The 25,719-nt window shown below is 47.5% G+C and overlaps 1 protein-coding gene across 11 annotated transcripts in view; it reads right to left on the bottom strand.

The window, feature by feature from the left end:
* Nucleotides 1-1,754: 1,754 nt before the first annotated feature.
* The window catches only part of CHGB (chromogranin B), a 107,416-nt gene continuing 83,451 nt past the window's right edge, over nt 1,755-25,719 (bottom strand). For 5 of the 11 annotated variants that reach the window (XM_065682173.1, XM_065682177.1, XM_065682176.1 and 2 more), the window contains 4 exons: nt 8,630-8,673; nt 7,246-7,339; nt 3,807-5,557; nt 1,755-2,182 (listed from right to left, as the gene is read on the bottom strand). In XM_065682173.1, coding sequence (XP_065538245.1) covers nt 2,099-2,182; nt 3,807-5,557; nt 7,246-7,339; nt 8,630-8,673 — 1,973 coding nt within the window. In that variant the 3' untranslated portion in view covers nt 1,755-2,098. Of the gene's footprint in view, nt 2,183-3,806; nt 5,558-7,245; nt 7,340-8,629; nt 8,674-12,515; nt 12,616-17,091; nt 17,146-23,023; nt 25,393-25,690; nt 25,704-25,719 lie in introns of those variants that run through there. The other 6 variants (XM_065682182.1, XM_065682179.1, XM_065682184.1 and 3 more) reach the window with 6 other exon arrangements.

The raw sequence follows: 25,719 nt of genomic DNA, 5'->3' as shown, positions 1-25,719 counted from the left end.
TCAGCCCCGCAGAGCAACACAAGTGGAGCAGGGAAAGGTGACGGATAAAAGGGCTGTCACAAAGCTCTTAGAACCACCGAATGATATTTGGTTTTCAGGTCTTTCCAGGGACGTGTTTAAGCAAAACTCTGCTGATTCTTGAGTGTGTATTTGCAAAAACAGAGCTTTTGAAAGAAGTTACATACTTGAACAGCTTAGAGAGTTTTCTGTGCTACAACTAAAGCTGTTTGCTTCTAGGTGTTCACATACTCATGGACGTGCTTTCTCTCATACCAGCTAGGGGAGGGAAGAAGTGTCCTCAGCTGGGGCACTTCCTAACTGTCCTTACTGTTGCTGGAAAAGGCTGATGAAGCCATAGAATCAACTAGGTTGGAAAAGGCCTTTGAGATTGTCAAGTCCAACATGGTGCTACTGAAGTCAAAATGTCAACTCCTTTGAGCCAGGATTCAGTCTTCATGTACCTTAACCAAGCAAGATGAAACATCTGAATGATTGAACCGAAGTCCCTGCCATAGCCATGCTCACACAGTTCAAGGATCAGTATCTTACTATTTTCCCTTTGTATTGCCTTATAGTTAATTGGAGAGTGTGTGTGTGTTTTAATGAGCAGGTGGATTAAAAGGATTAAGCTGGGATGATGGACACTGCACGTTTACTGATAATGTGACTCAGCTGAATCCTTGGTACAGCACCTCTCTCCTGTGTGCAAGCACAGAATCACAGAATGGTTTAGGTTGGAAGAAACCCTAAAGCTCATCCAGTTCCAACCCCCTGCCATAGGCAGTGACACCTTCCACTAGAGCAGGTTGCTCCAAGTCCCATCCCACCTGGCCTTGAACACTGCCAGGGATGGGACAGCCACAGCTCTGGGCAACCTGTGCCAGGGCCTCAGCACCCTTATAGTGGAGAATTTCTTCCTAATATCTAATGTGAATCTACCATTTGTCATTTTAAAGCCACACAAACAACTGAAGACACTGTCACAGCAGAAAGTTGGTAAAAACCATATTTGGATGAGTTTAATTAAATTGAACCCCAGATACTTGCAGTAATTGAAACTAATTATGGGATCATTTCTTTTACTGCTTTGTAGTTCACACAGCTTCATAGGTTACTAAGTGGTTCCTTCCACACTCCATTTACTCATGTAACGCATCCTACCAGTGATTACAGAGCCCATCCTGACCCACTGCTGCCTGCTGGGAAGCTCACCTTGCGCATGGTCGGCCCTGCTCCAGTGCTGCTCACCACAACCTGCTTGCCTGCAGTAGGCAGAAAGCACACATCATTAGCAAAGCATATTCAGTAGGTGATTAAATTAATGGTACTACTCAGTCTGAGTAAGTGGCAAAACCACGATGTGATGCATTGATTCTGAAGCACCACGTGCTTTCCAGATTAACAGACGTCCATTTGGTGTTACAGCCTCTTTGCTGCTTTAATGACTAATTTCCAAAACTAAATAATTCCCAGGATGTTTCTGAGTTACTGGAGCAAATTCATTGTTGTTCCTTCTTACCTCTTGTGCTCCTGCTAACTGGCAAATAAAGGGCACGGGGCAGGCTCCCTGTAACTGTCAAAATCATTGGTGAAACACAAGTCAGTGTGAGTTTTAGTGTGAGGTGTCCCTGCCCATGGCAGGGGGGTTGGAACTTGATGATCTTAAGGTCCTTTCCAACCCTAACTATTCTAAGTCAACATTTTGTACACAATGTGATACAGCTTACTTTGAAATAACCCAATCAATCGATCAAATAAGCAAGGAGAAAGTTTGGTCCAAGATCAGTGGGTTTTATTATTTCAAACTCAGACAAATATATCTCTGAAGAACACCAACACAATTATTTTCACAAGCATATTAAAAATATCTGCCTTGCATGAAAGGGTAGAATACTAAAATTCATGCTATTCAAATCTCAATAGCATAATAGCAAATGAAAGACATTTTCAGCTGTATAAATCACTACACTATAGTGGACAGTAAATAGGATTTCCTGTCTTTAGGGCAAACAACAATCCAGTGGCAGTGAATTTACCACAAAATACAGGTATTGTGAGTGCAGCTACACTGAGCTTTGAAGCGCCAAGCAGCTCATCTTCAGCCTCTCCTGTTGTCATTAAACTTCTCGGCTATTTTCTGCAGCTCCAGATCCATAGCGGCCAGGTTCTCCAGTTCTTTTTCCTGGGGAAACAACAAAGAGCATTTCACACATCAAATAACATTGGCAAATGTTTTGTTCCATGAGAACAAGAGACAGAGACTTTCTGAGGCAGACATCTCCGGCTGCTCACTGGTCCCTGGGCCGGCTGCTGGGGCGAGCGGTGTTAACAGCAGTGCCTGCAGCACGTACTTTGGGGATTTGTGTAATTTCCTCCTTTTAACCAAGTTAGGGCTGCGGAATGTATCAAAATGCTCATTCTGAGACCTGGCCTAATTACAGCTTGATGTTTTTTAGCTTTAAAGCACCATTATCAGCTCTGGGGCCCCCAGAACAAGAGGGATGGGGACCTGCTCAGGCGAGTGCAGAGGACACCAGGAAGATGCTCTGAAGGCTGGAGCACCTCTGCTATGGAGACAGGCTGAGAGAGCTGGGCTGGTTCAGCCTGGAGAAGAGAAGGCTCTGGGGCGACCTTAGAGCAGCTTCCAGTGCCTAAAGGGGGGGCTACAAGAAACATGGAAAGGGACTTTTGACAAGGACATGTAGTGACAGGACAAGGGGGGATGGATTTAAACTCAAAGAGGGGAGATTTAGATTAGGTATTAGGAGGGTGCTGAGGCCCTGGCACAGGGTGCCCAGAGAAGCTGTGGCTGCCCCATCCCTGGCAGTGTTCAAGGCCAGGTTGGACGGGGCTTGGAGCAACCTGCTCAGTGGAAGGTGTCCCTGCCCATGGCAGGGGTTGGAACTGGATGAGCTTTAAGGTCTCTTCCAACTCAAACCATTCTGTGATTCTATGATTATCTAGCAGTGACCTCCTGCTACCTCAGGTGCTGCTCCCTGAAGTGTGCGGTCTCTTGCTGCCCAGGTGAAGATCCCTTAGGAGGGTACAACCTTGTGATCACAGTGGTTCAGGTTTATGGCACACAGCAAGCACAGTGTGCAACAAGACGAACACCTCCATGTTAACAGATGCTGGGAGGGAAATACATGCAGCCAATTCTTGTTTATTACTATGAGTTGCTAACACTATTTAACCTCTATATAAATGATTAAACCTCCACTGCTCCCAGCCCAGCTCTGTGCAACAGATACAGTGACATACATGAGGAGCTGATGGGTGTAGAGACAGTTTTCCTGGACATAACAGGAAGTTCCAGAGCATAACAAGGAGTTCAACAAGAAAAGGACTCACATCCACGGGAATTACATGCATGAAGTGGGCTTACAAGTGCAAGCCAGGCTCTGCTCTGCTGTTACAGCAGAAGTCAATGGACAGCTGCATCTCACTCAATGTCTGACTCAGTTTTCACTCAATTTAAACAGCCCGACAGACCAATGTTGTTTTATCAGTCTGCAAGACTCTAGAGGGCCCAAAGAGGAAGAAAATCTCCTTTCTCTTCCTTGTCTTGCAGCAGATACAAGCTAATATATCTAATGGGTCTTTATTTTATGAATTGTGCCCTAGGGCGGTTCTGCTGAATCCGTTCAAAGAAAGCAGATTTTTGTATCTTTTAAGACCTCTCAGTGTGACTTAAATCATGTTTGTGTTTCAGTAAGCAGTTTACCAGCTGCCCCGCGAATGGATTTAGAAATGTGCATGTGAAGTCAGCTTCCCCCGGCTTTGCAGGCGAACACCGGCACACGTACCTCCTCCTCTGTCAGAGGCCTCTGGCTCAGACTTCTTCTGTCATTCCTGATGTGACGTTTCTTCATGTCTTCCCCAGAACTGTACAACTCTGGGAATTCAGCTGATTTCTTCCTGTAACTCAGGAGTTGTGCAAGCGAATCCATCTTCTTGTATTGCCTTTTCATGTCGTATCTGTTCATCTTGCCAAAATTCCTCTTCTCGCTGCGCCCGTGGTTCAGAGCACTCAGGATTTGCTTTTTCTCCCACCAGTCATAGTCATTATATTCAGGGAAAAGACTCTTCTCATCCAGGGTGGGCCTGCCTTCCTCTTTGCCCTCCAGAAGCTGCTCTCCTGTGCTATCCCTCTTCTCAAAACGCTGACTCTTCCACCACAGCAGCGGGTAGAAAGAGCCGTAGGATGCTGTGGTTCTCTTATTCTCTGCAGGGAGACGGCTTCTGTACTCTTCCATCTCTGCATATCTTCCCTCCTCCATGTTCTCCTCTTCATTTTCCATCTCATCACTGCTGTGATGCTTCTTTTCTACTTCCTCCTCCTCCTCACTGTTGCCAGGGTAGCGCTGCTGCTCTACACTGTCCTCAGTGCTGTAGTGTTTTCGGGCCTGCCCTTTGCGCTCTCGAGCGTACGCTTTCTGTGCCCCTTCATCTTCATTGTCCCACAAGCTGTATCTCCCTCCAGCACGATGCTGCCTCTCCTTGCTGCCGCCACTGAGGTATCTGTCCAGCTCTTCCTCGCCTTCATCTCCAAGATACGGCCTTTCCTCAGGATGGTGCCTCCTTGCCTCATGTGATTCATCACGGTGTCTCCTCTCCTCGTGCCCTTTCTCATTACTTTCTTCACTGTGGTGATGCTTCTTGTCCTCTTCACTGCTCTCTTCACTCTGCTGCCACCTTTCTCTGTATTCCTCAGTACCCCGCTCTGCATGGCTCTTCTCCTCCACCTCTTCAGACCCATGCCTCCCCTGATAACCACTCTTCTCCCCATGCTGCTGCTCAGACTCTTCATGGTGTTTTTGATGGTGGTTCCTTTTGTCCCAGAGAAGCGCTGCCTCTATGTTTGATCCCTCACGTTGTTCCTCCTTCCCACCACCATGGCCCCTCTTTTCTTCAGAGGTGTCACCCATTCTGAGCTTCCCTTGATAACGTTTGGGTTTGGAGGGTTGCTTTTCCTCCTCTGTTTCTTCACTTTCATCAGATTCCTCATGCTCTTGCTGATGGGAGAAACCGCGTACCTTAGACTCATGGTAGTATTTTTCACTCTTTTCTTCCTCTGCTTCTCCCTCTTCACCTTCACGAATTCTTTTGTAAGGGCTCTTCATTCCCTCCTCCGAGTGCCAGTGGCCCATGGGGCGCTGATCATTCCCATTAGGCAGCTCCTCTGTGCTTGTGCCTCCAGAGTGGGGCTTCCTGTTGAGAACAGCATGCTCTGCCTCTTCATCATGGCTCTTGCTCTCTTTGCTGTCTTCTTCACTGAGGTAGCTCTTCTCCTGCTCTTTACTGATTCCCTGATAGTGTTTCTTTTCTTCTGTATGCATAGGTGCGTAGTGTCCATCCTCCTCTTCCTGGCTTTTGCCTTCTTCGTGATCAAGTTTCTCCTCGTCACTTCCTTTCATGTACATTTTAGACTCCTCTTCTATCTGACTCTGTTCTTTCTCCACACTCCCAGTTTGATGTTTTTCAGTCTCTGCTGGGTCTTTCAAATGCCTCACTTCAATTTGCTTGTTTTCACTTCTCTCTTTGTCATTTCTAGCACCTACAACAACAACAAAAGCAGCGTAATGCAGCAATCCAGCTCTCCACCAAGCACAGTTTCAGTTTGAATAGATAACTGTCTTCCCAAAGGAAGAAGATTTGGACAGAATCAATGTTTTAATTCTGCTTTTCCAATTAGCCACTTTCTAACATTTTGTACGTTTGCCTGGACAAGCATTAACTACTTTTTCCATTTAATTACGTGTTTATGTAAGTTCCACTGAAATGTCCAGAATAATTCTTCCTCTCTGCCTTTTTTCTCTGTTTGTGATCACATTTTTAGTACTGAATTAAATTCACTCTCATTCCCATTAAAAAAAAAAAAAAAATCAATGGGATCTGGAGCTCGTCCAGGTCTCTGAACGCCAGGTCTTATCCATCACATACTTTTATTCACAAAAAAGACAACCATCTCTTTCAAGCTACTCAAAAATATCTGGGGCTTTTAGCACATTCTAAAAGTTCTAAATGGACTGAGTAAAAATAGTCACTTCGTAATAGTTTTATTTAATCAAATGCTGCTCCTTCCACTATTTCCACGCTAAATGAAAGTCTGACATTGACCACAACGGTAATGGTCTATTTCTGTGATGATATTGTTGCTTCACTTGTGTCCCGGTAACATCAGAAATAGCTCACGATTCCTAGAGAGGTTTTCAGACAATAGCTGCACAGGTTTAAAAATAACCCCTTATTTCCAAAAAGCTTCCCACCACCTGGTATCCTGTGCAGTGAATTGGTTGTCTAATGGCAAAAATATGGTCCTTACCCTGGCTCTTCCCAGTAAGCGTGCTTTTATTTTCCAGAACATGGCAAATGTACGCTTTTTTCCTGCAGCCAACGATGTCATAAACAAAGCTCGATGCCTGATGGCATTCAGCATCTCCTACAAATTTGGAGCTGAGGACAAATAAAGTATTCCCAAAGCTCCAAACCTACTGTCTTCTGATGTCCTTATTAGGGCCACGCATTATTCTCTCTATGAACAAAGAGGAGTCAGATTGGTTTCATGCTGGCAGGTATGGTCAAGAGCCTTTTTATTGTTCTGTAATCACATAAATATAACTGGACAGAGGAGAAAGATGTGTGAGTTGTGCAGTTTGGCACAGTGTCGAACTCAACCATGAGTTGAGCTCTTCACTACAGACAGAGATCAAGCATGCAAACAGGCTTGCACCTGACACTGAGGTAAGCTAAGCACAGTGCTGCAGGAATGAGCTCATCTGAAACGAGCACTTCCACAGGGATCCACAGGGAGCTTTCAGCACACATCTCCACACCTCTGGAATCAGTACCGCAAATCATTTCCAGCCTGAGCAAAAGACTCCCCTCTCCCGAGCTGGGCATGGATTCAGTTGCCACGAGGCACAGGAGCCGTGCTGATTTAGGTGGTGGTTATTTGAAACAGTTCATACTCTGGGAAGCATTCAGCGTGTGGCCCAAACCTCTCAGGCGACCTAAAGAACTTGTCCCAGACTCTCCAGGTGGTTTAAGTAGAGAGCCACATGCGTTATCCTGGAATCCCTGACAGTTACCAGGTCAGGCTGTTTGCTCTGTGAGCGAGCCAGACTAAACAGAAGGAAACGAGAATTCTGACAGCTTCACATGGGCTGAAGTAACAGTTCAGCAGCTGCAACACAGATCCACCTACCAAATCCCTTCCAGAAGTTCAGGTGATGTTGTACTTACCCTTCCTCAGGATTTCTTTGCACTCAGGATTAATTGGTGGGGCATTTGGCTTGGAGAGAGCGTTAGACAGAACCTCCACTATGCACCGTGTTACCTGGAAGAGACAAAATAGGAGAGAAAATTCTCACAGCAGAAATGGAAATGCTGCTTCTGACCCAGTTAGTGAGGAAAGCTGCTTCAGGACTGGAGTTCAGGCTTACATTTATGAGTTTTGAGTAATCCCCAGTTCTACCACAACTTGCATTTGGGCAACAAGTGCTTTGCTCCTCACTCCCATACCAGTAAGATAATTGTCATTAGCTCTTTTTATCTGCCCTTTTCTTTGCATAGGTAACAGGCTTCCTTAAAATACTAAATACCCTATTCAGTACAAAGGAGAGTCAAACAACATGAGGTAACAGCACCCTACAAGCAAAATTACCAACACTACACATGTTCAAAAGATGAGGATCATCCTGTAGGATCTGTCCAAATGAGGATGCTGCAAAGGTGTCACCAGAAGTACTGCTTGGATGGCCAATAAATCAAACCCACCTTTATACCCACTGTGACACATTCCATTTTTCCTGCCCTGCCTCTTCATTGCTTAACATTCAACTGGGTGGGCTTCTGGAAACAGAGGAACTCGATTGATTTAGGGAAGCCACACAACCTCCTCTAGTCCTAAGTGCTACCAGAGTATGAATTCTACTGGAGGATGAACTCCTGTATGAATTCACGCATCATTTTTCACGTGTTGAAGCTGGTGGTTGTGAGCAAGTGCTCAGATCATCAGCAGTACAAGAGCCTCAGGCTGACAATCTGGGTGCCTGGATGGGAGGACACAATAAAACATTCATACAGACATTTGTGCTTTAATTGTTTTCAGTTATTACCAGGTGTTTACTAACCTAACTAACCTACACTGTCAACCAGTGGAGAGGGTCGGACATCAGGTTACAGGGTCTGAGAGCAGCTAATGGCATCTATTTAATCAAACAGGTTAAGAATCTATTTCCAAAGCAGGAGAAGGCAGGACTGCATTAGAAAGCCCATTACATACTTGGCAACTGTAGATATTTCATCTTTCTTCACAGCTGCCGTCTCACTTTTTACAGTTCAGTAACATGTACTATCAAATAATGCTTCAGATCATTTCTGGGGCAGCTGTACAGTGTGTAACACCACACTGACACAAGAAGCCAGCTTCCATTTTCATCAAACGCACTTAAGTGCATGCAGGCATCTTCTGACAGCTAAAGGGCTCTGAGCTCCACATCACCAATGATCTCTGAAGAGTTTACCCTTAGGGAAAAAAAGCATTACCCTGAGAGTTTAAAGACAAAACATGGAGAGCATGAGGCTGATTTCTCTCTGAAATTTGCTTTCACACCCAGCTACTCACCATTTCTTCAACATGGTCTTTTTCCACTGGAACTGCACTGACACCTAGAAGAAAAACAGATTACAGACTCATTAATCCTGCAGCAAGCATCACTGACAGGAGTCCTCAGTCAAATTATCCACAAAAAGAACATACACCAAGAAGCAGGAAGCAATGCTCAAATTCCAAGACAAAAGCTTTATTGCAAGTTAGATCTTCACGTAGCTGCACCCGTCTGGTGGTGAAAAGCCAGGAAACAAGCAAAGCCAGTTTGCACCTTTTGGCTTCTGCAAGGGGCTCTGGGTGCCCCATCATTGCTTCCCCATTAGGATACCATTCTTCAAGACTTTAGAGCAATTGGTGTCCTAGTCCTACTGGAGAAATCCTGTCTCACTTGGACGGGAGGTGGCATCTCAAGGGAAGGACAGAGCCAGAAGGGACGAGGAAAACTCCACTCACTGAGTGGGCCACTATCACCCCAAGAAATAAGAAAAATCAAATCCCAGTGGAAAACACTGCTCCGGAAGGAAGCAGCACAACCTGCCTCAATCTCTGTCCTGAGGACACGTGGGGTATTAACACCTCCTTGCACCAGTTCTATTGTACCTGGTCCAACACATTTGCTTACAGAAGGAAGCTGTCACAAATGCAGCCTCCATGCTGCGTTGTTTTGCTGTCACTGCTGCAATGTCTCCAGCTGCCTAATGAGCCTGGCTGCATTATTCAAGAACCATGTCAAGTCTCATCCACCTTGAGGTTTGCAGAGGTGAAGTTAAGCGAGTCTGCCAGCCACACACCAGTACGAAGAGAAAAGGCTCATTGTATTGTGGCTTCCTGGACTTACTGCATGGTACGTAATCACAGTACACAAAGGTACAGTTGCGGTGCAACCCTGAAGTTTTGACACAAGTCAGGAAAGTCTTAAAATCTATCACCCGCTCTGCAATGCTGCTTGGCTGGGGACAGAGTTCTTTTGTATCAGGCTAGCTCAGAGCACGTTGTGGAGATGAAGGGGGTCAGCCTACAATACAGTGGCCAGGAAAACCAATACTGCCCAAGGAAGCTTCCTGCGAAGCAGGCAGGAGCCTGTAGCCTTGTACTACTGACAGCAGCAAACCCCTTTATTTTCTTCTGTGCCTGCAGGGGAAGCAGACTTCCCCTTGAGCACTGACTCTGTGTGCAATAACTGAACACAGCACAATAATAACTCTCTTGGTATTTCCGCTGCCCTCTATTTTTGCTCCCCAAGCACATATGTAGGAAGGTGCTTCTCCAGCCCCCGTCTCTTCACTGCGTATACGACTGCGCTCGGCAAAGGGAACCCACGCAAGGCTAGCACAGAAGGGATTCCCCTAAAATAGCACTGCATCCCTACCCCATCGTGTCCCCAGAATGCCAGATGGTGTGTGGGGAGATGCTGCTATCAGAGCCAACCCTCTCCCCACCTCTTGCGTTCAGGGCTGACTGAGCCAGGCTTTTGGTTACTTTATTTACTAACCTGGTACGCAAACAACTACCACTCTGCACAGTGCTGACGCTGCTGCAGCCCAACCTGCCTGCATCCTCCATCTGAGGATAAGGATGTACGTACACACGGGGGTAGGAAGCTGGCAGCAAAGCTCCTTCTACTAGAAAATAGTGTTAACCACTAAATGAACATTCTCCCAGTCCCAAAGCGGCTGGAGACACTGCTCTTATGGCACGAGCTGCTCACAGTCACCACCTGCATGTAAAGAGAGGAGATGACCCACTTCATTGCCTCTTGATGAGGCTCCTCTGGTCCTCCAGCCCATGAGAGATCATGACATGTAGAAAAGCAAACATCTGATTTTGTCCTGTTAGTTGTGATGCTGCCACAGTGCGTCTCCTCCAAGTTACACCCAGTTATGTGATAAAGCACAGAACAGACAAACTTCTGAATGTCTTTTGCTATGAGACATGCCAACCTGAGCGCTACGTCAGTGGTGCAGGAATATAAAGCCAGGCTGTACTCGCTGCCTTTGCCCTGCCACTCCAAAGCTCCCGCCTCTCTAAGGAGATCTACAGATAGATTAATGACCAAACAAGCGCCTGGTTAATGATGAAAGCTGGCATGCACAAAGAGGAAGCACGGGCTAGGCTATGACAGCACAGCAATCATAACGTCAGAAGAAGCAAATAGAACTGAACATATGTCATATTAACCTACCAGAGGAACAAAATGAGTGTCCAATCCATCCCAGAGCCTGAAGTAATACAGTGAGGCAGCTTCTCTGCCAGAGCCAAGATAGGAAGCCTGTGGGGAGCGAGCATGCCCCACTTTACACTAGTGCTGGCAGCGCTAGCCCGTGCCAGCTGGCAAGAGCTCCCTTAGGGCCATGCGCCAGCTGGAGATGGCTGCCCAGCACCTCTGCCTTCCTCTCCTCTCCACGTGTGGTCAGGAGGGGTGAAGCCATCGCCCTGGCACCGCCGATAGCGCCGGGCACCTTCGCACCCAGCAAACGTACAGCTGCAGGGATTCACAGCAGAAACACAGCCAGAGCAAGCACCGAGATGGAAAACCTCCCCCTGCCTGCACACAGACCCACACAGTGAAGCCAAGCCCTGGGTCTGCTTCCCCCTCCTGAGCCAAACCGGCCCAGGCAGTTACGATCAGGTTATTTGATTTTGCAGAGGTGCCGAGAGCTGATGAAGATCACAAAAAAAAATAAAGGATGAGAAATGCAGGACAAATTCACGTGGCTTTTGCTCGTGTCTCCAAGACTGGGACACATCTTTTGGTGGGTGCCTGATGAAATCCCCGCATGGCTTTGTTCCTTTAATGCTGATGACTCAGTGCAGTGCCATTGCTCATCAGAATGTCAGCAAGAACCTTTCCTAGGAAAGATCACAGGAACTTTGGCATATTGATTTGCAGAAGGAGCACTAGAAAGTTCTTGAAGTTAATGTTTCACCCATTCCCAGCCCCAGAGAAAGTCCCTTAGCTGACTGGTTCTGTCTGCCATTTTAAAGCAACGACGTAAAGAGGTACCCAACCTATTTTTATGACACAAACAGGAAACACAAACTTAGCAAAGAATCCCCATGGGCTCTTTGAAATAAGTCTGGTTTGCTTCTTGGAGCTGGGGTCTCTCACCCACCTTCCACCCTCCCTTCTGATTACAACAAAGGTACCTGAAGGATGCCAACTTCAGTACAGAGTACAAGTCCCAGAAGCATTTTGACGTGGATACCTCTAATAGACCTAAAGCTGAATTACTCAGCCCAGAACAACACTGATTCATTCAAGAAATGATGTAGCACATATAAAAAGCTATAAAGCCGAGCCACCACCTCATCCTATTGTGTTTAATCTTCATTTCACAGAGCAGATTTAGTACTTAGTGCCGAACACCAAGAACACACCGTTACGTTAAAGATGCAGAGCCGCTACTTCACAGTCACCCCTCAGTATTAAGAGCAAGGCGGCAAATACCTAGCAGCACCACTTGAATAGAATCTGTGGAAAGAAACTGTAGAGCGGGTGGGGAAGGGCGCCGTAACAACCACAGAATGAGAGCCCAGCCGTCACCCCAGCACCGCCGAGACCACCACCAGCCCATGGCACTGAGGGCTTCACCCACGCGGCTCTCGAGCACTTCCAGGGGTAACGGGGCCGCAGCGCACAGCAGCGGCGGGTGCGGGACCAGCTCCCGCACAGCTCCGGGCAGCCCCGCCGCCCCCCGGCCCTACCTCAACCCTGCCTCGTACCAAGGGGCGACCCCGGGGTGACGCAGGGCGGGCCGGGCATGACGTCATGACCCAGCGGTGGCGTCACGCCTCGGCTCCCGCGCTCTCCAGAGGCAAAACCCGCCCGTCCCCTCCCAACCGCCCCACGGCCACGGAGCGGCCGCGGCGGGGGCTCGGGCGCCGCCCGGGTCCCGCTCACCTGCCAGGGCGGCGGCGCCCAGAAGGCCGAGCAGCGCCAGCGGCCCCATGCTCCGCTCCGCTCCGCTCTCTTCGGCTCCGCTCCGCTCGGCTCCGCTCGGCGCTATTTAAAGGGGGCAGAGGGGGCGGAGGAGACGGGCGGGGGGCGCCGCCGGGAGCCTGCGTCACTGCGAGCCCCCGGGGGCGGCGCCGATACCGACACCCCCCACCGCGGGCCGCCCCCTCCCCATCCCGCCTCCACCCCCTCTCCATCCCATCTCCATCCCATCTTCATCCCTTCTCCATCCCTTCCACCCCGGCCTCGAGTCGAGCTTCTCCCAGGCTGGGGAAGCCGAGCTCGTGTTCCCTTCCTTTGCAGCCACCTACCAGGTATCTTCCTCCTGCCCACCCCATACTCCTAATAGCCCCGTACACCCCCATAGCCATCCCCTACGAAAAGGAGAAGAGCGGGATTTCCTGCCCTTCTCCTCAGCTCAGAGGATGCGGGATCGTCCTCAGGTCTTTCCCGCCGTCAGAGGATGCTGAGCCTCTGCCTACAGGGAGGAGGTGCGGTAACCCAGCCCTCCTGAACAGCGCTCACAAGAAATCCCCGCTGCCCTTCCAGGTCCATTTCCGACCAAAGCCTTTGCAGATGCTGCAGAAGTCTCTTCTTTCCTGCAAGGTTTTTGTCCCCTCCATTTAAATCACTTTGTGTCCGTCCCCCCCCCTTCACACAGCAAACCCCAAACCAGAGAACGACTGGAAAGTGATCCCGGTACTTATGTCATCTGGTGCGTGAATGACACAGAGGGTTCCTCCAGAGCTTTACTGGGGAAATCACTGCTCTCAGCATCCATCTCCACAGGCAAACCTCGTATTTACTGTGATGATGCTCTGGGGAGCCACAGCAAACCTACAGAGATGGAGTTCTGCATAATTTTCTTAAGACAGCCCCACTGTCCCAATTAGTCTGTGATGGACTGGAAAGCGCAAGTGACAGGCTATGATGAGCTCTCCACAGAGCAAGTCTGAATGCTCCTGCTGGCTCCCTTCAGAGCCAGGCACTGTAAGACTAGGACTTGTTTTGCTTTTCCTTTCATTAACTCTTGGAGGGCCATCTCCACATTATGTGTATTTTTCAGCTGTTCTTTTTTGTTTGTTCTCAGCACTAAGCAGGTGGCCCTCTAATTGCCAGTGTTCATGGAGGACAATGGATCTATACATCAAAACAGCAGTTCTCTCTATTATCATTCTGTGCGCTGGTTATTGTGTATTAACAATACCAGGCTGCTATAAGCAGACAGCTTTTAAACAGATAAAACGGGACACAAGGACACAAGACTCAATAAATCTCACATGTAGCTCCATCTGTCCATGAAGGAAGCCAGGATCTTCAACTCCATTTGAAGCTTGTTTTACCTCTAGGAGACAAAGTACTTTGTCCACCTTGCATTCAGATTACAGCTTCTACAAACAGAGCCCCTTGTTACCTGGCCACCATGAAAAGCAAATCCATACTGCAACGTCTTCACTCCTTCCTCAACCTCCCCCTCCTGCATGCTGCTCTTGCCTATACAAGCCTCATCTCCACAGGCAGAAGCTTCTTTGGACGTCACCAGACTGTGGGAAGTTGAGAGCCTGATCCAAGACTATGAAGGATTTCAATGTCTCCAAGGACCCCCATGTCCTCTCCTGTCTTTCTGAGGATTCAGAATGGCCTCAACCTCCTCAGTGGGAAAGAATTTTAGGTGAAATATTTGCCTTTTAAGCATTCTCTGTTTCCCCAGGCATATAAATAGCACTCTCTGGTTATCTTTGTGTAACTGCTCTACTCCAGCATTTGCTTGGCTGTACTTAACATGGACATGACAGTCAGAAGGGACAAGTGATACAAAGATGCTGAGTAAAAATGGCCAATTATTTTAGTTTCCATGAGGTATTAATACTAAGTACCTGTACCACATAAATCCTGCGGATTATCAGTACAATCACCACTACAGAAGCTTTCTTGCTGCAGAACGGACAGCTCAGACTAAGCAGCCCCACACCCCTGCCTCATGTGGCTTCTAATCCATCCCTTGCACTGCAGCAGTGTGGTGAGGCGCTGCAGGAGAAGCTGTGGCTGCCCCATCCCTGGCAGTGTTCAAGGCCAGGTTGGATGGGGCTTGCAGCAACCTGGTCTAGTGGAAGGTGTCCATGCCTGTGGCAGGGGGGGTGGAATTAGATGAGCTTTAAGGTCCCTTCCAACCCATTTTGTGATTCAGGGCTGTTTTCTAGTGCCAGTTGGTTTATTTATACTTGACTTGTAGGATTTCTGTGAAAAGCTCCCTAACCTCAGCTTTGTGTGGGCTGATCCCAAAGAATCAAGAAGCCGTGTATCTGCCATTGATAAGAGAAGATGTGAGAGCACTGCCAGGGCATGTTTTGCCATCATTTGCATCAGGGTCTAAATGGGAGCACAAGTTAACGCCTTCAGATTTGATCAGAATCAAGGTTACAAAGATTTGCAAGCTCTGCAGGAGGTCTGTGACAGGAGCTGGGACAGAACTGGATGAAATATATCTAATTCCATCTTCAGCACCCAAGGGTAGGATTGCTAAACATGATCCAACAGACTTTTCTTTCCAGCGCTGGAAAAACAGACAGAGAAGACAGAGGAAATCCAAGCACCTTGCCCACAGTTAATTAAGTCAGCATGTGTTTTCAAAACAGTGCTGCTTCACATGGACTTTTACAGCCAGGTATCAGCTGGCATGAGCTCTCCCTTGGATTAAGAAAGAGATGTGACTGCATTAAGTCAAGATTACTGCAGGCAGTGGCACATTTCACTCCATGGGTTGTGAGTGGCACACCCCAACCTCCCTTCTCAGATGTGTCAGAACTCTGATTGCAGTGATATACACGCCTCATAATATTGTGACAGTCTATCGTGCTATGAATAAATAGCATTTATCCTGCTGGATTCTCTCAAATATAAATGCTTAAAAAACCCCAAACATGTTTCGCTCATGCTAGAAGCTAGAACTTCAAAGGATGACAAGCGAGTTCCTGTGTCTGAGCTCCTTCTAAATTGAGACTGCTCGGGGAATATGAGGATTGCTTTCCTCTAATTAGATATGCTAGTCGGATTATCTTCATTCTTGGATGCCAATTAGTTTTCATGGATTGAAAATCCTGCAGCCCATTTCAGGAACAAATTCATCTCATTCAGAAGGTGCTAAGGGGACAGATCTGGAGAAAACAACAATCAAATCTGAAAAGGCAGCACCTCAAGGGACACCATCTACCCAGCTCCACTAATGGCAGCAAAAATCGTTTCAGAGGTCTTATGCATATGCAGTGCTGGTTACAACATAACAGATAATAGAGTTGCACAGATACTTAGGCTTTGCTGTTGTTATATATCACTCTATATATATATTCACCCATAGCTCACTAGTACCAACTGTTACAGTGGCTTAGAGCTGGAGCAGCACATGGTTGCACCAAGCCCCAGGAATTCAATTATCATCTTAGTAGCTCTACAGTGAGGCAGGATGAGGTGCCTGGCTCATCTCTTTGTTCATATGAGGAATTAAAATCCATCAGACACATCCACCAGAGAAGGAATAGGCCAGTGCTCAGCTGGATCTCATCTGCACTGTGTCCAGACAGGGGGCCTGGAAAAGCAGAAGAGGTGCCTATGCCCATATACACCCCAAAATCCTTGCATTGCTCCAGCCAAAGCCTCTGTGAGAGGTAGCAGCCAGGACCACACTCAGACCTCCTCCTTCTTACTGAGATTATTTATCCTGTACCAGGCACCCACAGTGATGCTAATGAGTGGAGTTTGCTTGTCAAGCTACAGGAGGATCTGACAAATGACAGGGACAGAGGTATCAGGAACAATGTCTGCTTGAGCTGAATCCATGGGAGATGAAATGATACTGCTATTAAATAAGCCATAATGCTTCTAAGCACACCTTGCAGCAGCCTGTGCTTGGGCACATCAGGCTGGTACAGTTTGTGGTCAGCCTGCACCTTTCAGTTTAGCCTGTTATCCAAAACCCAACAGTGATAAAAATGCACCCTCACAGCAGAACTGAGTCCATAAGATACAAATCACCTGAATACACCGAGATATAAACCCACCTAATTCTGTATTTACACAATAATCAGCTTCCAATTTCAATCTAAAATCCACATCTTTTGCCTCTACTGAAGTATTTTGGGTCATTTTCCCCCTGAAAGTTAAACATGCCTGTCACTGTTTGTGGCCTTAACTGCTTGTGGCATCAATGAACTGCCTAGCAAATTGAACTCCAGCTGAGAGAGGAGCTGTGAAGAGATGCTGTGTGGTACAGATATGTAATTTCTGTAATGTGGGCAACTATCTTGTTTTCCCACAGTGGGGTTTTGTTCATGACACATTGCTCTTAAGCAGTGCAGAAACAACTGCTAGAAACTGCTAATCTGTAGTCCCAAAGGATTTCTTCAAAGAAAATCTAAAGAATCTGCAGGATATTCCTCCTTCAGAACCAAGAGAACCTTAAAAGTTCAGGTTGACTCTTCTCCAATTGTCTTTCTAGGTCTTCTTTAAAAAAGAAGATTTTGCTCACTTGTAACTCTCTTCCATGCAGGATCCTTCTAGCTCCAGCTCTTCAGTGATATACCTATATGACAGGAATAAGGTCAAAAATTACATGGCCAAACTGAAAAAAAAAAGGTTTAAAATACACCTATAAGACATGTCATAATTGTTAAGGAATATTAAAAATGCACACACAGACTCTGCTGTGGTCTTCTGGTAAAAGCTGTGTGTCAGCTGCTACAAATCTTCACGGCCTCTGGATAGACTCACAGGCTACAGAAGCTGTAAAAACCTTCTAAGCCAAATCCAAAACAAAGGTGAGAGAGGGAAGACCTGAAACACAACTATCTCCCTGACATCCCAGGTTTTCCACATGAACATCTTCATATACACCACTCACATACACCTATCTCCCATCCCTCCCCAATCATTCCTCTTAGTGTTCTCCAGCTTAGGTGGGAGAAAACCACATTATGCTGCAATACAGAAATAAATACATAAATAAAAAGTAGACTTTGGGAACAGCACTGTCAGCATGATTACCCCTAAAAAGCAGTGCCACTTCCGAGGTCTTCCCTGATAGCAGCTCACTGACCTTTCTTGCTCCAGGCGGTATATGCAACTTAGCTCTTGAAATTACACTGGTATGGCACCCATGGCAAAGATGACATTGATGTGAAACGATATGTATGTTTCCTGCCCTCCTACAAGAGAAAGTTGGAATCTGCCTAATACTGCTGCGTTGCTGGGATTTTCAGTCACAAGTCTCTTCATCTTCTCAGTGCTGCCACTTCTCACCTTGGTATAAATTCCTGATCTGCTGTCAGAAAATGATGTGCTGGAGTCCCAGTCAAAACCTGCCACTCCAGATGAACTGGCCATCAAGCTAAAATGCAGGTTTGGATCCACAGGAGCTCAGGAAGCCCTTACATGATTACTCATGGCTTCATGAATTTGGCCATGACTAAATCCTCTCCTAGCTTTGGCTGTAATGAAAACTGCCTTGCTGCCAACAGGAACAACCTCTGCAGCCCCAGACACCTCCTCTTGCTCAAGCAGAAGCAAGAGCACCCCAACACCCTCCTCACCAGAGACACATCCTGGACAAAGAGCACTCCCCAAAGGCTGCCAGCATGTCTCCTTGGCCCTGCTTTCAGATGCTCAGCATCACTGTGTTACTGGAGCTCCCAGGCAGCTGAGGCCCAGAGAGCAGCCTGAGAGCTACGGAGCATCTCACACTCCAACCTGAGCACAGTGGGGCTACACATCCAAACTCCCTCACCCCTAGAACCACAAAACAACCCCTGCTCAAGCCCCCCCCAATATTTTAAGTATGCAATTAAGCATGCTGGTAACCTCCCTGGTGAAGCAGCCTGGGGCTTGTGCAGTAGACTGTAAAACAGGATGGAAATTTTCTTTCAGCAAGCAAAATGCTGACTTAAGCCCTCGTATTCCGAGGGCTGCTCGTCATTAAGCAAAAATTACTTTTACAGTTGCCTTTGCACTGCAAATAATTTCATTTAGGCGATGAAACGGCCCCATTCAGTGTTTCTGCCTGCGTTTTGTCAACTGTGTATGTTCCATTTAATATTTACAGACTAGGGCACTAGTCTGGCTTACTTAGTAATTCATTTCTTTAAATATTTATAGCACTTTTGACTCTCAGCAAGGGTTCTGTTTGGTAAGAACAATATTGTTCTGTGGTTGATAGTGTCATGGAAATTTCAGAGGCAAATTTCAATATTGTAAGATAAAAATATACAGGTTTTTGTAACAGACCATAATGATTTCAGAGGAAACTTTTTATTGCTGAATGACACATGTACTGAAAAAAAAAAAAATCCCATTATGCCCTTACACATCATTCCAGACTGAAAGCACAGTGCTGAGAGATCTATTTCATGACACTGGTACTCACGCAGCAAAAGCAATCGCCAAAGGAATTTTCAATCACCTCTTTTCAATTGCCATTGACACTAAAAGCAGAAACCCAGCTGCAGGAGGACCTCCTGAAAGAGAGAGTAAAACCTCCAAAATGCAAGAGGAGTTTTTGCTAAGATCTCTTCCCACTAGAAAATCCCTTTTTTCTTTGCATACTCTGATTTTAAGACTTTTAGGCTCTCTGTGTGAAATGCTGTGTGCTTATAAAAAAGACTTAAGAGGCTTAAGTTTAAAGGCAGCCTTGGGAATTGAAAATATCTGGCAGATATTACTTACTCCATCAGTGTAAATTTGTCTAGTTCCACTGACTTCAGAGACTACATTCAAATTATACCAGTGGAGACCCAGGACCAGAAAGCACATACCTCGCCTGTCATTTCAGGCTTTGCTGTAGATGTCTACGTTTTCAGGCATTCCTTCCTGGGTAAGACAATAACTACCTGTATTTGTGATGTAGGAACAATTTTCCAGAGGCAAACGACAGATATAATTTCTCTGCAAAACGCCAGATGGAAAAGTTGTGGCCTGTCAGGGATGTTGACTTCTTCACACACAAACCGCTGTTCACTGGACACCACCGTCCTTCTGCTCCTGATTTTTCTCCAGTCTCATCTCCCCCATTACAAGTCCAGGGACACTGGATAACTCGCCCAAACAGTGGGGCAGAGGAAGCAGAGACACCGCATTTCAGTGCTCATCTGATGATCTGCAAGACATGCTCCATTCCTGGCAGTGTTCAAGGCCAGGCTGGACGGAGCTTGGAGCAACCTGGTCTAGCGGAAGGTGTCCCTGCCCAATGCAGGGGTCTGGAACTGGATGAGCTTTAAGGTCCTTTCCAACCCAAACCATTCTGTGATTCTATACACCACCTTCCATGACACTGCAGCACACCAGCCAGTAGAGCAATCATCTGCCCTAGGACTGAAAAAGCAGCCACCATGATAAATAATATCAGCAGGAATAAGCAGCTGGGAGTGAGAATGATCAGTGGGAAAAAGCCCGACAGTGGCTCTGCAAGCCAAGTAGCAGTGACTGCTTCTCCTTGCAGGAGACACCAGAGTTTGGCTCCCTGAACATGAAGGCTTTCAAATGCAACCCGAGCCTTCCCTCCAACCCTGCAATAACCAAGAAGGTCCCTCTCAAGGATAATGAGAGTATTTTCAGAGTGGAAGAGCTATTCTGCAAGAGGCAGAATTAATGACACATGAATTCAATGATTTTGACTGCATCCCTTTCCTCCCTAGGCATCCCAGCGTGCTTCTGCATCCCAGCCCACCCATCCACCTGCTCCTCCACCTTGCCCTGTCCTCACCTCCATCACCACAACCATTTTGGTTGGGCGTGGTGCAGTCTGGCGCTGTGCAAGTGCTGCCTGGCCAACAGGATGGACATGAGCTGATCCCTCAGGGAGGCATTAATTTAGGTCTCTATCCATGTGCCAGTAACATTAATTTAGGTCCTTCTCTTCAAACATGGTCACAAACCTTCTGGCTTTGCCACCTCTGTACAAACAAGCCAGGCAGCACTGGCATACCAAAGCTATAAGCACAGATGATACACAGGAATCCTATGGCTCCACACCAAGGCCACCACTCTCTCCCTTCTCCAGAGATCTCTCCCTGCTCAGAGAGAGCAGCATGGTCTGGCAGAAATTCACTTCCACAGTGCCTGGCACTCATTCCCCCTCTCATCCATCTAGCTGGTTTTGATGAGAAGTTTATGGCTTTGTGGCTACCAGAGATTGGGTATTTGGGTCCTGCGGGGCTCCTTGGAAAAGCATCAGTTTTCAAGAAGCAGCACCTCCTGCAAGAGGTTCACTGCAGCTGGCACTTGGCAGCCTACAGGCAGGACCAGGCAGAGAGCAATGAGAATCTTTGCTGACATCCAAAACCCCATCACACACGTCTGCCCCTGCAGCTTTCCAGCCAAAAAGCCTCACAATGTGCTGCAGGCCCCTCGCCAGGGATGCGGAGCCAGCACACAGCCTGCCAGGGAATATAGAAAAAAGCTCTTTCAAGATTAAATGTCCTCACAAGGTGGGAACCAGCAGATGCCAAAAGCTGTGATTTGTTATCCAGTGGTACTAATGTGGGAGCCTGCTGCTGCTTCCCTCTCCAGACCTTGACTAGCTGGAAGCCAGGCTCCCATGGGAATGGGGTGGTGCAGCTCTCCCTGGGGTCCTCAGCACCTTTGATGCCCCACTACCTTGTCCTCAGGTCCGTCTCTTGAAAAAGCACATGCAGGACATTCTCTTTGGCACAAGCTCTCTGGATTTGCAACACCCCAGGGTTTCCTCAGCCTTTCTGCTGGCAGCTGGTACTGACCACACTCAGACAGGAGGCCCTTAGGGGTGACTCCATCCAGCCACTCCATGTGATGTTTGAAAAGCTAAGCAGAAACCATTTCAAACACTGGGAGGAAAATGATGTGTGCTGGTGCAAGCCCTGATAAAAGGCCCAACATAAAGTTGTAACCCTGAGAGCAGAGAGGTGATGCAGGTGGGAAGAGCAGGAAAAGTGACCCTGAAAGAGACTCTGCAACTCTGGACCTGGGGAAGAGCAAGCCACAGTGGCTGGCTTTGCCAGCTCTCATGTGAGGTGAACTAAGTGTCAAGCCCTGGCTTTGGGAAGAGACAGCTCCCAGATGGCTCCTGCTCCATGCAGACCCACACTGGGTGGCCACCTCAGAGGAGATATTTCAGCTCAAATGGGTCAAGTGTGGCAAACTTACACTGGGAACAAAGCTAAGAGGACACCTCCGTTCAAGGTTAGGAGCACCCAGTGCTGGTTGGGCGGTGTATATGGGTGACTGTCACACCTAGACTTATTAGCTCTGAGGATAACCAGGAACCAGGGCTGTTGAGCATGCCTGCTGCACTCAAACACTGAACAAAAAGCATCTGTGCTTAGCTGGCCTCATTTCCTTCTCCTCATGGAAGGACGGATGCTGATGCCTGCTCCTCTCAGCAAGCACCAGCACCACAGAGGCACCCCATGGAAGCAGAAGCAGGAGGAAAGGGCCAGAATCAGTCTGAGTCTTGTCCAGAACACCACTTCGTTTTGAGCCTGATTCACTGCTGTCTCTGGAACTACTTCCCCAGCCTTGAAAGCAGTCTTTAGCCACAGTCTGGTTTTCCTCATCCCAGTGGATTTTTTTCTCTTTAATTCATATGCAACAGGTTTATTCTTGAACACCAAATGATCAGCATTAACAGTCACAGAGACAAAAACACTTGTCTACATGCTTCTCATCACTCCACGTGGTACTCACCTCATGGGCACCTCTTTCTGCTTCCAGCACCAAATGTCTCAAAACTAAGACCAACCTTTCCTTACTGAAGTGAGAACTCAGAAGACAAAAAAGCTACTCCAGAATACAAAAGAAAGCAACTGCCCTATAGGTCCAGCCATCCCATAGAGGGAAGAAGTGCTTTGAGAACACAGGCAGTAACCTCACAGCTGCCTTCGGCTGTGTCCTGACTCTCTTGGCTCCCAGCCCATGCTCAGAGCAGTGATGCTTCCTCAGAGATTACCAAGACCCAGGAAGGATGAGGGGACAAGGACATAAAGACAAGCCACCTCACAGAGCACATGCGCAGTCACTTCTTAAACAAGGGGACCTGGACTGCAGACACAAACCCATGTTATTTCAACCTCTAACTGTAGCCTTTCTGGGGAAGTAACTGTTAGACAAAAAGGGGGTGTATGCCCTGTCCTCTCACTCCTTCTACAAAGCTCTCAAGATACCCAGAACAACCTTCTGGAAACTCAGAACAAACCAGTTTGTGAAGGTCACACTGAAAATGTGTTGTAGGGCACAACACTCATCTCCCCTATCCCCACATTGGTGTCTTTAATCACACAATCATCCCGTTTCCCTGGTGCTGATTTTAGCACCCATTTAGCACCATTCCCAGCCCAGGTACTGCATCTTACCCAGAAATACAGTCATTACAGCTAATGCTGGATAGGGTTACCTGCCCTGAGGTTGAATGACATTTCCCAGTACAAGAAATCTACCTTCTGGAGTGAGTGGAACTTTGTTCAGCTTCAACTGAGGTGAGATTTTCCATGCCAGATGTCCTTTCATTACAAGACTTTCCCTCTTAATTCACAGCACCTGCAAATAAATAGGTCATTGCAAAGGCAATTTAAATAAAGGTTTGACCTTTCAGCTATGAGTTTTCTGGCTTTGGTTAGCTCCAGCTACTGTCTTAATCACATCTTATTATTTCATGCTCTGTGTGCTATGTGCCAGTTTATACTTTTAAGGAAGAAATGCTGGCATATGTTGTTGGCTAGTAGATGTGTGGGGAAAAATAGTCATTAGGGAGAGCCTACAGAACAGGGTATTTTTAAAATGAACTTTTGTGTTGTGGGAAAACATATGCCCCACGCAAAGTCACCTACACTCTATAATGAAATTGACACATTTATATAGGATGCATATTGCCTCTTGTACACTGACTTTAGCAACCTTATGGTTGGACAAGGCCTTGGGTGACATGGTCTAGTGAGAGGTGGTCCTGCCCAGGCAGCAGGGTTGGAACTAGATGATCTTAAGGTCGTTTCAAACCCAAACCATCCTGTGATTCTATGCTATACCCACACATAGCAAAACACATCAGACTCCTGGGAAAAGATCTTCCATTGGTGTAAATGACCCCAGCTCCATTTGCGAGCTGGGAGCGGCTGAGGATCTGCTCCAGCACCTGCCTGTCGCAGGAGCTCAGCTCCCTCCTTGGCTGCCTTTCAGCTCCAGGATGGGGCAGGTCATCGGCATGAATCAGTGCCTCCCACTGGCAGCTGTGTGGGAGGGAAATCAAAATGCTGTTGGAGTAGGCATCAGTGAGGCCATCAATACCGAAAGTCCTGGAGGAGCTCCCAACCAAGGAGAGTGTGGAATGACTTAACAGCAGAAGGATTTATCAAGGATGACAAAACAGTTTGTATCAGGCACTTCTGTAAGGTTTGTTCTGGGAATAGAGAGGTAGCGTTCAATGCCTGCCAGGCTTAGTCTGGAGATGAGCCCCAAGGCAACCCAGGTGGCTGGGGGGCTGTGTGCCTGCTGCAGCCTGAGTCACGATGGGTTTTGGATCTGGGTTGAACAGCAGGGAAAGCCCTTGGGCACTGGCTGTCAAGTCCTGTGTTCCTCCTACTTGGCAACAATAGATCAATTTTGCTTGTCATACCTGCTGATGTTATTTCCCCATAATATACTTCACTTGCACATTTCACTGGAAGATCCTGTGGAATCTTGTATACCCACAGCCCTGAAGGGTGTTGTGGGTTTTAGGTGCTGTCCTAACCCAGCCTTGGAGCACTGCTCCTCTGCTGTGAGCGAGGACACTTTCCTGAACAAGCAGAAGGGAAAAAACATGCTTGGATTTGTTCTACAGTGAAAGACAGCAAATGCCTTTGCAAAAGCAACCTCCACATGCTACTAGAAAGCAGCGAGAGACAAACAGAGGGGACAAAGGAAGACTAAAGCTTAGGCACAGCTTCCTGGGAGCAGCCCTGGGATGGTGCAGGGTATGTAGCTCTAGGGGCTCACACCAGTAGACAGAGGGGAGGTGGGTGGAAGGAAAACGGGCTGCAGAGGGGACACCTTCACTGCTTCAGGCCACTGCAGCCAGTGAGGAAACAAATGTGCCTTGCACATGTTCAGCCTTCGTAAAAGGGATCAGGAGTTCCTGCTCTCCTGTGCCAGTTGCCAGAGCTACAGCAGCATGATTTAGGGAAAGCTGGGAAAACTTCCTCTGACAGCTCTTAATGCAGGCAGAGGGCAGAAGGGTGCCTGGGATCATTGTCCCCTAGGGTCATGCAGCCAGCCGGGCTGAGCAGCACATCATGGCTGGGATAGAGCAAGGGAAAAACAATAGCTCAGAGGGATGTTTCCCACTGCACAAAGGGGCAACTTGCAAGTGATCTTACCCTGAGCATGCACACATCAGTTTTTCTGCCTGGCAGGTAAATGTTCAGTGGTTACACCTAAGTCCGCTTTTGAAAGCTGAACCAAAGCAGCCCAGCTGCCTACTGAGCTCATGGTGGTGGAGCGTGTTTGGGTACAAAGCGGGCCAGCATTGCCTGGTTCCTCGCCTCCAGGGAAACAGGTTATTTCCTGCCTTAAATTATGCAGTGCAGGAAAAAATTAAATGATTGGATGGATCACAGAAGCAAACAAAGCCAATGGAGAGAAACCAACAGCAAAGGGGCTCTGAAAGACAATGGGTTTGCGCTTCATCGAGTGCTGAAACCATGGAAGCATCAAAGCCAAGTCAAGTGCAAGGCCAGCAGAGGAAAGCACCTCTCAGAAAGAAACAGTTTCCCTGAGGTCATTGCACAGGCTGGAGAGAAATGTACAGAATGTGGGACATTTCTAGGAAGGCTTTGTACCACTTTCAGCACTTAACATCCAGAAAACCCTGTTATTTACCTGGAACCAGCCATCACCTATCCGCCCATGGATGGCCACACTTACAAGCCACTGTATCACTCCTCCTGATGACACCTAAGCAGAGTTGGATCAAAAGTAACAAGCCTGTGACCATGCTTCTGTGGCTTCTTCCAGTCATGGAAGGCAAAAAAAAACAACCCACCCAAAACACAACAGGACTGAATGTTCTTGAAATTCAGGCAATAGCAACATGACAGGAGAAGGCAGATATTCCACATAGTAACTGTTACCTGACAGTGTAAAGTATCAGGGTCATGTA

Source organism: Lathamus discolor, chromosome 5 (assembly GCF_037157495.1).
Source record: "Lathamus discolor isolate bLatDis1 chromosome 5, bLatDis1.hap1, whole genome shotgun sequence".
NCBI lineage: Eukaryota > Metazoa > Chordata > Aves > Psittaciformes > Psittacidae > Lathamus > Lathamus discolor.
The sequence above is the reverse complement of the archived record's forward strand: the minus strand, read 5'-3'. Positions and strand labels throughout refer to the sequence as shown.